Consider the following 14,210-nt stretch of genomic DNA (forward strand, 5'->3'; position numbering starts at 1 on the left):
ATAAATGTTCTACAACATTTGTCAAAACAGTGAAATGAGTCAGAAAATTAGAAAAAAGCCTATACAGACCTGACTTTATATGGCATACAGATCAGATTTTATTCTAAATCAGTGTTGCTTAAATTTATTTCTATATGTATATTTTTTAACCACCACAGATTCACTCACATTCTGTTCTAAGAGGTATAGGCCTCCCATTAATACAAAATTCTTCTCCTTAAAAATTAAGTTAAGTCATACTAGAAATGCAAGAAACTAAAGTGAGGAGTAGTTACATTAAAATAGGAAATTATCCCACATTGCAATTTATGAGAAAAGTAATAGTAACCATCTAGTAATTATTTAACAGCCAGAATACTAAGCACTAAGGGTAGACAAATCAATGAAATACACATGATTCTTCTCACAGAATTAAGGGATAGAGAATAAAGACAGTACCCAATTCACTGAAAATATTTCTAGCTCTGTGGCAAACACTTGTACAAAAATAATCAAACTTAACTGCACACCAACTAGAGAAACAAAAGTATCGATGACTCAGGATCATAAAATAATATAACCTATCTGGAAAGCTGAGAAAGATAAGTAAAATTTAGCACAAATTAAAAGAATAATTAAGGTAAAGGGAGGAAGTGCAGAGGCTGAGAATAAAGAAGTTTTAAAAACAGACTAAGAGGGCAAAAGTTATAGCAGCACATGAAACTGACTATATACACATAGCCTAACTCAAAAGGATCACAATGGAGATTCTGGATATTCTGTAAAAGGCAATGAAGATTCTTTGAAAGCCTTTGCTTGATCAAATTTATATATTTGATAGAAAAATACTCTGGCCTTTGTTGAAGTTAGGAAATCAACTTAAGAATTATTGTGGGTCCGGCGGCGTGGCCTAGTGGCTAAAGTTCTTGCCTTGAACGTGCCGGGGATCCCATATTGGTGCCAGTTCTAATCCCATCAGCTCCACTTCCCATCCAGCTTCCTGCTTGTGGCCTGAGAAAGCAGTTGAGGATGGCCCAAAGCCTTGTGATCCTGCACCCGTGTGGGAGACCCAGAGGAAGTTCCTGGCTTCTGGCCATGGAGCCAGGACTATGAAATGCCATTTCACTCATCAAAAAAAAAAAAAAAAAAAGGAATATCTAACTATACTAACAGTTCTAGGAAAAAAATATAAATTGAATATATAGAAATGTTTTTGTGTCCTTATTTGAACTTATAAAAGTATGTATAACAATTACAAATTCATCAAACATCATTGTATAATATACACAGATAAAGTGAAACCATTTTTTTTCCTGTGTAGGTAAGGTATTTTGGAAGGAATTTTTCCAGATTTTGTGAATCAAAACAAAGATTAACATAGATGTCTGTGTTTTTTCAATAATACTTAAGTCATTCATTTGAAACCAAGAAGATATATATATAAACATTAAAATTACCCTTTCTCTGGATGCACAGCTATAGATCTTGGTTGATCCAGGCCTTGAGAAATGATTACAAAACGGAAAGAGCCATTTAGTCTTGCAACTTCAATTAAATTGAATCCATGATCTGTCCAATATATGTTGCCTAAAAGAAACACAGAAATGTTTATAATACAGTTGTGGGGAAGAAAATTTATTATCCAAACATGGCTAAAAGCAAACACTAAACAATCGTATAATGATCTAGAAATTATTCTCTTTCTATAACCCTTTTTGAAATCTGTATTACATAAAATGAGCTAAAAATAAACTAATGTGCAAATATGGCCAATCCTAATATCACCTACTTGTGATACAAATCAGATAATGATATATACATATGTTAAAAAAATAATCTGAAACTTTCCCCTCCGAAAGTGATCAAATTTACATTTCTAATGACTTCAGGCAAAAGATCACTCTGACACTTTTCTTTACCTGTTTCTGAAGCTCTCAGGAGAGTTAGTGCAGCTTAACTCCACATAATCTACTGCTACATAAAAACATTTATTCAAATGCTCAAACAGCATTGAAAAGAGTGGAATCAATAGCAAAGGAGACTATTTATCCCTATGGCTACAGGTACCCAAAAGAAGATTGTTGGTTGAGAAACAGAATTTTTATGAAGAAATTTGAGTTTCTAACAAAGTAAATGTGAAGTGCAGGAACAGCCGTGAACTATACCAGCAATCCAGTCAACTGCTATCCCTTCAACTCTGCCCAAGCCATTGGTTATGATGTCTTCTTTCCAGGTTTGATCTCTTTTAGCTCGGCTAATTTTATTGAAGCCCATGTCTGTCCAGTAGATGGTATCATTTTCTATTGACAAAACAGAAAAAAAAAGAGAAAAAATAGCACTATAAATGGTGTCAATATAACTATTAGGATCTTACTGTATTAAGGCATTTTGAGTTATCATCCTGGGTGTGGTAGAGTACACGTATTCTTCAGGAAAATTTGTTAACCAACATAAGAGAAAGCTATTAAAATATAATGAAAGATTACATCTCTTACTTTAAAAAATTAAATATTTGTGCATAAATGACAGATTACACTTAATACTGCTTTCTTCATTTTCCCATCCATTTTATCTATAAATTATTGTCCCCGGGTGACAGCACATACAATGATAAAAGAGCAATACTAAGGGCATATCTGAAATACTTCTAGGATATATCCATAATCTTGGATTCTTGCAAACACTGAGTTATAGGAAGGTTATCAGGTTCTTGCAAAGCCCCATGAATGTAAATGAGAGTACTTATTGCAAGAAAATTTCTCACTCCTGGATGAAATCTTGCTTTTCTTTTGCAGCTCATGCAGTAAGCTGATGCTCCAAATCTTCTGTACATGGAATTGGAATGACATGTTGGCCTGATTCAGTTGTCTGTTACTAGTTAAAAATGCACAATGCTTAAATTAATTGTGTCTGTGTTTTACGCCATTATAGTTGATTGGATAATTTGTATGTACATCGATGCAAGCTTGATTGACTGAATTATTTGAATCATGTAACAGTGCTCTTAGTTGATTGGATGATTGCTGCTTAAAGCCCCTGGGCATGTCTGATTGAGGCTGCTCTTGCTTCCACTTGCCGTGGTATTGGATAACCCACCAGTCAGCACTGACCAATGAATGTAGACTTTCAAGAGTCTGTCCCAGATTTATTTCTGGAACAATATTAGTCAACTTGCAAACCTGAACTATCATACATTTTTATTTTCTTTTTCTTCACGATTACACTTCAGCCTCAGTACTCTGCTAAAAGATACTATTATCTAACTTAATAAAGTCACAAACTTGAGGCAATGAAATGAAACTTAAATACATTCAACTACATAAAGGGTGTTTTAAGCACAAGGTCATTCAAAATGTGTAAAGTCTGAAAACGCCTTATCATCCATTTTTAATCCATTTTTTTATTCTGCTACTAAATGCTTCCCCAATGTCAACTATAAACCTCTTTCATTATTTTCCAAACTTCCATTGTATAAATGGGCTTACAATACTTGAAGAATTGCTCTCTGCTATCATAGAGTCTTTAAATAACAATGCCTTTGAATATTTGAATGAAAAATGTGTCTAGACAATAAATGAAATATATGTGCATGCATATACATAAAGGGGAGGCAATTATAGACCAATGATTTTAAACACAGCCACCAGAAAGACACTGGAGACAAATCATTAAATAATAAATTTGTCATGAACTAGTTAGGTTTTTGTGTTGTGACCTATAAGCCTATTTGAAGAACAAATCCTTTAAGACCAATATAATTTCCTCCTGGCACAGTGACAGACTATAGAAATAGAGAAAAGGCAATTAGTATAATAAAGCCATTTATCAGTAAGTTTGGGAATTCTATTTCAAATAAAACCAGGTTTTAGTTCTTTAGCCTATTGCAGAAAATATTTCAAATAGCTCCTGTTCTCATAAATCGTGAGTCCATTATACAATTATTTGAACCAGACCAGATGTGACATATCATGATATAAACATAGATCTGAAAAGAAAGTACCTTTTAATTTTCTAATTTGAAAAAGCACTACTTAATTGTGTTGTCTTCAATGAAATAGTACATCTAACACCAAAATAAGCATTATTTTATATAAATATGAAGCAATTTAAAAGAGTTCTGCTTTTGTCTCCAAATATTTGGCCTACAAATTGAAATGCCTATATCATTTTTATAGCCATAATACAAGAAACACAAATTCTGGATTTTTGAATTTCTGGAAGCATTTCCTTAACCTCTTCCCCATGGCAATCTTTGTCATGACGGTGTGATGGATGCCTTTTCCAGACATTGTTAATTGAAATGAAACCTTTATGTTTGTCACTTGCTACATTTCCCCATTTTCCACATGGAATCTCCCACAAACTACTCTAATATTTAATCCATTATCAAATATTGATGGTTTCCCTATTTCTTTCAAAAATCTACCTTTCAACTACCTCCCACACTTAAGCAATTGTTTTATTATTTGAATGTTAGTTACTGACAGAGAGTTCTCACTTATGTACTCACTCTTCCAAAAGTCTAAGTCAGTGCTAAGTGAAACCAAAGCAAAGGCTAGGAATTCCATCCAAGTTTCCCATGTGGTGGCAAAGTCATCATTTTCTGCTTCCCCAGACACATTATCAGGGAACTGAATTGGTAGGCAGCAGCTTCATTTGCTGTGTCACAACACTGCCCCCACCAAACACCATTATGCCTTCCAAGAGCTTTTTAAAATTTTTGTTTCTGATACATTTCCATAAGCTCACAACAGCCTCTTAATTATGATTTAAGCCCCTATTTTTGTCTGTCTTTACTTGATTCTTCTCTATACTTAGGAATAGCAGTTTCTAGAAAGTGTAACAAGACCATTTTTGTTCCCAATATTCTTACACACTTTTATTACTTCTCATCTCATGAATTAAAATCAAACCTCTAACCCATAATACTGATGATCTATCTACCCACACGCTGACTTCTCCTTCATCTGCTGATTTTCTATTCTTGCCACTCAGCTATCTCCACAATATAATTCTTCCTGTTCCCAAAAGAAAGCAAATGCTCTTGAGTCTAAGGTGGTTTTTTTTTTAACAACAAAAATTTCCTTTTCTTTCTGTCCAATAAGTATTTTTCTCAGTTCTTCTCAGTTCTAATTCACCTCAAGTATTCCCTTTTTACTGAAACTTTTCCTGACTTTTCTACAAAATGGCTTCCAGAGGAGTAAAGATGCCTTCATTCAGCACTGGAGTGGTTGGATTTGGTTCCCTGCTCAAACTGCTGCCTCCAACTTTCAAATGAAGTGCAGTCTGAGAGTCAACAGTGAGAGTTCAAGTAATGCGACCCCTGCTACCAATATAGGAGCTCTGTACTGTACTCCTGCCTCACAACTACTGCTCATTCCAGTTCTGGCCATTGCGAGCATCTGAGGAGTTAGCTAGCAAAGTGGAGCGTTCTCTCTCTTTCTCTCCTCTTGGCCTTCTGTTTTCCATCCATCTCTAAAATAAATGAGCAATGATCATAAAATTACTTTGTTACGATAGCACATTTCAGTATGAAACACATTATTTTTACTCTTTTATTTATTTAGTGTTTTAAGTATCTCTGCTTCTTTGTGAGTCAAGAAGAGAGACACAAAAGGGGTGTGTGTGTGTGTGTGTGTGTGTGTGTGTGTGTAACAGAGAGACAGAATCTTTCCATTTGCTTTTCACTCTCCAAATTGCTGAACGATATGAGGCCAGTATGGGCCTGAAATCAAGAGCAAGAAATTCAATGCCGATGTAGGTAACAAGAACACAATCACTTAAGCCATCACCTGTTGCCTCCTACATTCTTGATGTGCAGGAACCAGGATTTCAAAACAAAGCACGAAATCAAAATCAAGTTTTGTATAGTGGGACATGATTATCTTAATGACTAGGCCAAACACCTACCTCCAGTATCTATTTCATTTCACAGCAATATAATTCCTTTGAATGCTGGGACTTATTTTGATTACTTTTTAATCTCTGGCATCTAGAACAGGTGGTACATAATTACTCCAGAGTAAACACTGAGTGAATAAGTGAGTAAAACAGGGGGTCAGCATTGTGGTGCAGTGGATTCAGAAACAACCTGTCATGCCATATTCCTATAGGGGCAGTGGTCTGAGTCCCAGCTGCTTCACTCTCCATTTACTACTCTCTAATATTGTGACTGAGAAGACATCCACAGATAATCCATGTTCTTAGGCCCTTTTATTTTCCATGTGGAAGACTCAGATGGAGGTCCCAGATCCTGGTTTCAGCATGGCTCAGTTATAGTAGCCATTTGACTAGTAAATCAGAGGATGGACTCTCGCTTCCTGGGTTTCAAATAAATAAATAAATCTTTTAAAATACAATATGTGAGACTCATAAGAGAAACATATAATTCATATCATTACAGCATCAAGGAAAAAAGGTATGCAAAGAAAGAAATCACAGCAATCATAATGGTAGGAGATGGAAAGCATATAAGATACTTGTATAGACAAATATATTTTCAAATATTCAAAGACAGTGACAACAATCTTTACAAAAACAAGAGATAGAATAAAAGATTGTGACATTCTGATAGCTTTTGTTTCTCTCCAATGGGTTTCCCAGTCCCGCAGTATTCTTTTCAATATAATTAACAAAACATTCCATCCAAAAATATAATGTACTCTCAAAATATTCATAGGAGATAGCTGTTGTGAAAAATATGTATGGTTTTAAAATTCTCTAACAAAATTAAATCTACATTTCATTTTCTCATGAACCACTTGAAATGCTTTTGTATATTGCTATATTTTGCATATATTTTAGTAATATATTAGATTTATTACTTCTTCGATTTAGATTGCTAGATATTTCATGGGTAGAGACTATAATTTACCCAATTTTAGTCAAAAGTAGTCACATGTGCAGAAGACAGTTAGTAATACCAAGCCTATTTCCAAATGGCTCAGACCAACATTTCACAACACTGATGAATCTTGTCCTCACAGGGACCTGCCTTTCCTGTGAAACGCCACGTGGGATAATCGGACTAAGTCTTCCAAAACTGTTCCCCTTGTCTCTTCCCCCTTTCCTTCAGCTTGAGCCTTCCATATGTGCGGGGGCGGGAGGGGGGGCATTTGAGTGCATTTGAGATTGAGTGATCAAAGTACTAATGAAAGGATGCATTAATGAGGACAAACATGATAGGAAAAGCATTTCATCCTTTCATATTCAAATTCCTTTTCTCATTTTTTCACAGTGATATTTTAACTTGAATAAACACTTTGAATGGAATGCATACCAAATTGAGGAATATATCTATGAGATAAAATATTAATTAGATCAAAAATGTTTTGCCTAGGGTAACAACCAAGTTAAAAGGTGAGAAAAATGTTACAGTGTAGATATAAAATAGATTTTCTGCAAACCAAGACCTATGTGTCCATCACAATAAGTAAAACCAAATTGTAGTCCTGTGGCTGACACAGCTTAGAAACCTGTCCCAAGGAGAAGAATCTGATCATCAGAAGTACAAAGACCAAGAAAAAAAGAGACATAAGTACAACGCATATTGCTGAAGACTCCCCTGCAAAGGAGCAAAACCCTTTGCCAACCTCAGAGTTAACTGACAAGATATCGAGAAAATGGAAGATACAGAATTCAAAACACATATTATAAAGCTTCTTATCTACAACAAGAAGCACACAATTCACGAGTTCTAAAAATTTAAGCAACCTGTTAAGCAGGAAATACATCAAATGAAAGCTGATATATCAGAAATGAAGAATATAGTGGAACAAATTAACAGTACAGTGGAAAGTCTCCAAAATAGAAAGCCAAAGAAAGAATTTCAGAATTGGAAGATATTTCCTTTCACCAGGGAGAAACAAACAAAAAGCTGGAAGCAGAGCTGGGTCAAGCTAAAAAAAAAAAAAAAGTGATTTAACAATTGAAAGTTACTATTAAAAGGCCCAATATAGGGCCCCGTGTGGTGGCGCAGTGGTTAAGGTCCTTGCCTTGCATGCCCGAGATCCCATATGAACACCGGTTCTATCCCAGTGGCCCCGCTTCCCTTCCAGCTCCCTGCCTGAGGCCCGGGAAAGCAGTCGAGGACAGCCCAAAGCTTTGGGACCCGGAAGAGGCTCCTGGCTTCAGACTGGCATAGTATCGGCCGTTGCACTCACTTGGGGAGTGAATCATCGGACGGAAGATCTTCCTCTCTGTCTCTCCTCTTTGTATATCCGCCTTTCCAATAAAAAATAATAAAAAATAAATCTTTTAAAAAAAAGGCCCAATATAAGAGTTATGGGAGTCCCAGAAGGAGCAGAAAAATAACTGGGTTTAAAAATGTATTTGATGAAATAATAAGGGAAAATTTCCCTAATCTGGAGAAAGAATTGGGAAACAAGATCCAGGAGGGGCACAGAACTCCCAACAGGGCTAACCAAAAGCGATCTTCACCATGACACATGATAATCAAGCTCTTTTCAATTGAACATAAGGACAAGATCCTTAAATGTGCAAGGGAAAAAAATCAATAGACATATAAAGGAATGCCAATTAAACTCACAGGAAACTCTACAGGCAAGAAGAGAATGGAGTGAGATATTCCAGTTTCTAAAAGAAAAAAAATTGTCGGCCTAGGATAACATATCCAGCAAAGCTTTCTTTTGTGTTTAAAAATGAAATAAAATTTTTCCACAGTCAAGAAAAGTTAAAAAAATTTGCCTCTTCCAAACCTGTCCTACAAATGATACTTAAAGATGTTCTCTTGACAGAGAAGAGGAATAGCACTCACAAAAACCAGAGGCAAATGTGAAGAACATCCCAGGCAAACGACAACAGAAGACTAAACCAATGAACAACCTATTGCTAAAATGACAGGACCAAATTACCACCCATTCATATTCACCCTGAATGTAAATGGCTTAAACTCATCAACCAGATATAGATTAGTAGACTGGATTAAAAAACAAAACCCATCTATTTGTTGCTACAGAAGACATATCTCACCAACAAAGATCAGCAGAAATTATGTATCATGGGATTTTGATTTTGTTAGTTTCACATCTTCAAAACACTTTGTTTCTCATTCCTGACTCATAGATCATACAGTACCATCATTTTCTTCAAAAAGGTTCTTGATTTTCTTTTACATTTCTTCAGTGACATATTAGTCATTCAGTAGCATGTTATTTAACTTCATGGAGCTGTAAGTTTTTGGTTTTTTTCTTCCTCTTGTTGATTGTTTTGTGGCCTTTCATTTATGGGGATGTACAGTGATTGTGTAATAAAGATTACCATATCCATCAGCATGTTTATTTAACTTCATGGCATTATAAATTTCTATTTTTCTTCCTACTGTTGATTTTGTATTGTGGCTTTTCATTTAAGGGGATGTCTAGTAACTGTGTAATGGAGACTATCATATCCAGATGTGAGGATACAATGCAACATTTATCTCTAAATCTAGATCAAACATGGACTCCCAATGAAACTGTTAACTATATCTTGACAATAGGATTCTGGACTCTTTACCATTGTCCATGCCCACAATGATGAACATATGACTGTCTATGAAGAACTATACTATAGTAATGATACAGGGGAACTCAGTGGCGGGGGGAACTTGGGGAGAGGGTAAGGAAATTCCCAGGATATATGCAAATGCATCACAAAATGATATCATAAAGTAAATAGAGATATTGAAGCAAAATAAAGACTATCATAACTTAGTTTATAATTATTTCAACATGATATTTTGGTATTAATCACTACTATTCATCAGATGCATATGATGTATTAGTATATCTCCAAATTGCTTTATACGTAAACATATCACTCTTGCCATTTATCACCGACATCAGTTTATGGGATGAACAAGACAGACACTGTTTCTACCATTATAAGTGATCACATCATTAACATAGAGTATGAATTTTTAAAACTCTGATCATGGGGGCTGGTCGTGTGGCATAGTGAGTAGCCTTGCCATTTCATATGGGTGTTGGTTCGTGTTCCAGCTCCTCTAATTCTGACCCAACTCTCCACTAATGTGCCCGGGAGAGCAGCAGAGTACAGCCCACAAGCCTGTGTCCCTGTGCCTATGTGGGAAACATAAAAGTTGCTCCTGGCTTCTAGCTTTAGAGTGGGCACTTATTTTGAAAAAAAAAAAATTCACATCAGAACAAAAGGGAAAACCACATATTGTCAAATGATAGCAAGTCTTTTTATACAAATAAACATCCATGTTTGTACCTACAATGTCATGATACACTTAAATAGCAGAAGGACGGACTTGTGACTGTTGATGAAGGACTATACTGTTGTAATACTAAGCAGAAAACAGTGGGGGTGGGAGAATAGGGAGAAAGGAGGTGCCCTTGATTGACTTAGAGTTGATTTTTGTGTAAGGGGAGGGGGTCTTCTTTCTCACTTCTTTAGGGATAATTGGGTATCTGCTTGCAGAAGTAAGAAACAAGATCATATGCTCCTGAATAAACAAAGGGTTATACAATAAATCAAAAAGGATGCAAAAAAATTCCTTGAAACAAATAAATGCATCAACACAACTCATCAAATCGTGTGAGATATGGTCAAGGCCATGGTAGGAGGAAAGTTCATTGCAATCAGTGCCCACCTCAAGAAACTGGAAAGGCACCAGGTAAACGAGGTGACTATATATTTGAAGGAGTCAGAAAAACAATAACAAAATAAACTCAGATTAGCCGAAAACAAGAAATACTAGCAATTATGAAATAAACAAATAGAAACCATGATATCCTTTACATAAGAAGAGTTACTTCCTAGGAAGATCAATAAAATAGTTACACCACTGGCCCAATTTATCAAAAAAAAAAAAAAAGAGGGAGGAGAATGAATCAATAAAATCTGACAAAATGGAAAGAGAATAATGGACATAACGGAATCATTAGGAACTACTACAAGAAGTATACCCCAGCAAATCAGAATGGATAGATTTCTGACATACAGAATTTACCAAAACTGAATCATGAAGTCAATAAAATCCAAATAGACCAATAATTAGGACAGAGATTTAATTAGTAATTACATCCTTCCCAAATAAAGCAAGCCCAGGACCAGATGACCCCAATGTGGAATTCTACGAAGCATTTTAAGAAGAATTTACACTAATTCTCAAAATCTATTTAATAAAAGGGATAGGGAGGCAATCCTTCTAAAATCTACAAACCGATATCACCTTAACACCAACGCCAGAGAGAAACACAATAGAAGAGAACTAGGACTCACATACCTGATGATGCACAAGTTCTCAACAAAATATTAGCCAATGGAATTCAATAATACATCAGACAGATCATTCACATGGATAAGCTGGGATTTATCCCAGCATGAAGCTGGTTTAACATACACAAATCAAAAACATGATACACCACATCAACAAAATGAAGAATAAAAACCATATGATCATCTCAATAGATGCAGAGAAGGCATTTGAAAAAAATTCAATATAAACTTCATATTGTTTTTATTTTCAGTAAATGTTGGCTTGCTTAATCTGATCACATATACTATCTGCTATATTTTTGCGTGTCATCCTTGTGCAGGGGCCATGCTAATCTTCTCTGTATCATTCAAATTTTAGTATACGTGCTGCCAAAGCGAGCACAATATATTTTTGAAAATCATACAACATACAATACCTTATGTAATATCAGCAAATTTGATATAGTTTTATATCATTCATATCAGTGATAAACGTGTTGGATTAATGACAAACTTTAGACATACTACTTGACATTCTTTATTAAGTGTATTGTTTTCTTTTTACCCTGCCTCAAACATCTTTTTAATTTATATACTTCACTCTGTGCTAATGCTAATTTTACATATTTATATACTAGAGCATATGGAAGTCCTCCATGAGTCAAAGAAGAAATACTGCTGGCATCCCAGTATGACCCTAGTTCTCTTTATTTAAGTAGTTCTCCTCCTTCCTCACAGGTAACCACTGTTCTGACATTTAGTACCATAGAATCTTTTATAAAAACATGTTTCATAAAAAGAAAGATGGTATTTTTTTTGGCTTGTTTTCATTCCACATTGTGACTGTTAGACTCATTCCTTCTGTAACATGTACCTTGATTTCCCATAAAACAAAAATTATGAACTTTCCCCCCTAAATATTTATCTATTTTTATTGGAAAGGCAGATTTGCCTATTTTTATTGGAAAGGAGAAGCAAAGAGAGAGAAATATCGTCTGTACGTTGATTCACTCCTCAACTGGCTACAATAGCCGGAACTGAGATGATCCAAAGCCAGGAGCCAGGAGTTTCTTCAGGGTATCCCAAATGAATGAATTCTGAACCATCCTCTACTGCTATCCCAGGCCACAAGCAGGAAACCAGATTCGAATTAAAACAGTCAGGACAGGCACCTATGCCTATATGGCATCCTGTCACTTCCAAGGTGAGGGTTTAGCCACTGATCCATCATACAGAGCCCTACCACATGCTTTCAACCAATTTTCAGGAGCCACGTTTTATTTCATTTTTAGCTATTTTGAATACTGCTGTAACTATTTTTGCTTACACTGAATAATGTGTATGCGCAATCATTTATGTTGGGCACATATCCAGGCATACATTTTCCATCCTCTGATGGATAAAACCAGCAGTTTGGGCTTAATTTAATATCCTCAATAATTATCTACAATAGCTAAAAATATGAATGTAGAAGCTAGATTTTGTTCAAATACTATTTAGTTTCAGGATCCACTTCCTGTTTGGCTACTTTGGCCACCATGTTATCTTCATGTGGCTGAATGGAAAACTTAGGGTAAAGATCTCTTTTCTTTATAGGAACTATCCAACATTTCATTACAGGTTTGAGTTAAGTTCAAATCTTTATTATTTCAAATATTCAAAGCATATCTTTAAATACTTTGCAGCTTAGTAACGGCTCAAGTTCCTGATACTCCATATTAAAATTTAGGCACAAAGAGCTAATGGATTACATTTGCTTCCCTCATTTTGAGAAAGGCAAATCAATACAAAAGCTAAGAGGCAATTTTCTTACAGCAACAAATCATGAAGAACCCCTTCTTTGTGAGTAAATAAATAAAATCTGCAGGCCTCCAAAGTTTTAGATAACTTAATCCCCCTAAGGCACAATGTTATGAACCCTTAGATAATGTGCATTCTCCTTTAAATTGCTCTTTTATCAAAGAAGAAATATATGCCTGCTTGTATTCTGAATACAATTTGCATTAAACATACTTATTATAAAAGCAATTTCACTTTCATGTTTCAAACTGTTTCCTCTAAGGGTAATGGAAAGAATCTTCCACTCTTTAAGATTTCATTGTTTCTTATCTTCAATGTCATTGCATTGTGTCATATTCATGTGCATCGCGTTAGTTTCCACAGTACTTGTGTGTCTAATTCCAAATTTCAGGTTGCAGGGTAGAACTAGAGTGCTGTTACTCTCATCTCCTTTAGATTAGAAGTGGAGCAGCAGCAACTCCTAGACATACTGTGTAAGTTTATTCTTTTTCACCTTCCAAAGGTAATTTGTAATTTTCAGACATGATCTTGCATAGATACATGATCTGAGGTATCTAATCAGGCATTTCTTGAGGAAAAATTCACATACGTCAGATAATATTGCTATTCAAGTTCCACTTTGCACACACACACATACACACATGTATGTGTATATACATATACACATATGTGTATATGTGTGTATATATATATATATATGATTTATACTTGAAAGAGTTACAGAGATAGAGAGACTGATAGATTCTGGCTTTTTCAGAGTTGGGCTCTTTCAAAGTTGGGAGTCAGGATCTTTTTTGGTCTCTTATGTGGGTGCATAGTCCCAAGGCCTTCAAACATGCTGTGCTACTTGCTCAGGACTTAAGCAGCAAGGTGGATTGGAAGTGGAGGGGCCAGGACTACACTGGCAAAAAATACAGGATGCTGGTGCTGCAGATGCAAGATCATCTTTTTATGCCATTGTACAATGACACCCCTACTTTTAATTTTACTTTTGATAGTGAAAATGCAGGAATTTTGTTCTTCAGTGTATGATTTCTGACATGTCTCTCAAATCAACAAGTCATACAAAGGTGCTATATATAACATAAAAAAAAAACTCTCTTTACCAGAAAAGTCTAGATTTCACATTAAATTGTCTAATTAAAAAATGATGCAAAAAATGATGTAACAACAACAAAAATATAACAAAAAACACACCTAAAACA

At 35.2% G+C, this 14,210-nt stretch overlaps 1 protein-coding gene and 1 non-coding gene across 2 annotated transcripts in view; both read right to left on the minus strand.

Moving 5' to 3' along the window:
* LRP1B (LDL receptor related protein 1B) overlaps positions 1-14,210 on the minus strand; it is a 1,301,643-nt gene that overhangs the window by 418,839 nt on the left and 868,594 nt on the right. The window contains exons 35-36 of the mRNA XM_040971988.1: positions 2,145-2,279; positions 1,437-1,566 (exon numbers count right to left, since the gene is read on the minus strand). Coding sequence (XP_040827922.1) covers positions 1,437-1,566; positions 2,145-2,279 — 265 coding nt within the window. The remainder of the gene's footprint in view (positions 1-1,436; positions 1,567-2,144; positions 2,280-14,210) is intronic.
* On the minus strand, positions 11,502-11,608 carry LOC121151000. The gene has a single exon (XR_005883092.1). It is a non-coding gene; the product is annotated as a U6 spliceosomal RNA (small nuclear RNA).

Source organism: Ochotona curzoniae, unplaced genomic scaffold (genome assembly GCF_017591425.1).
Source record: "Ochotona curzoniae isolate NIBS_2020 unplaced genomic scaffold, NIBS_Ocur_1.0 contig_2210, whole genome shotgun sequence".
Taxonomy (NCBI): Eukaryota; Metazoa; Chordata; class Mammalia; order Lagomorpha; family Ochotonidae; genus Ochotona; species Ochotona curzoniae.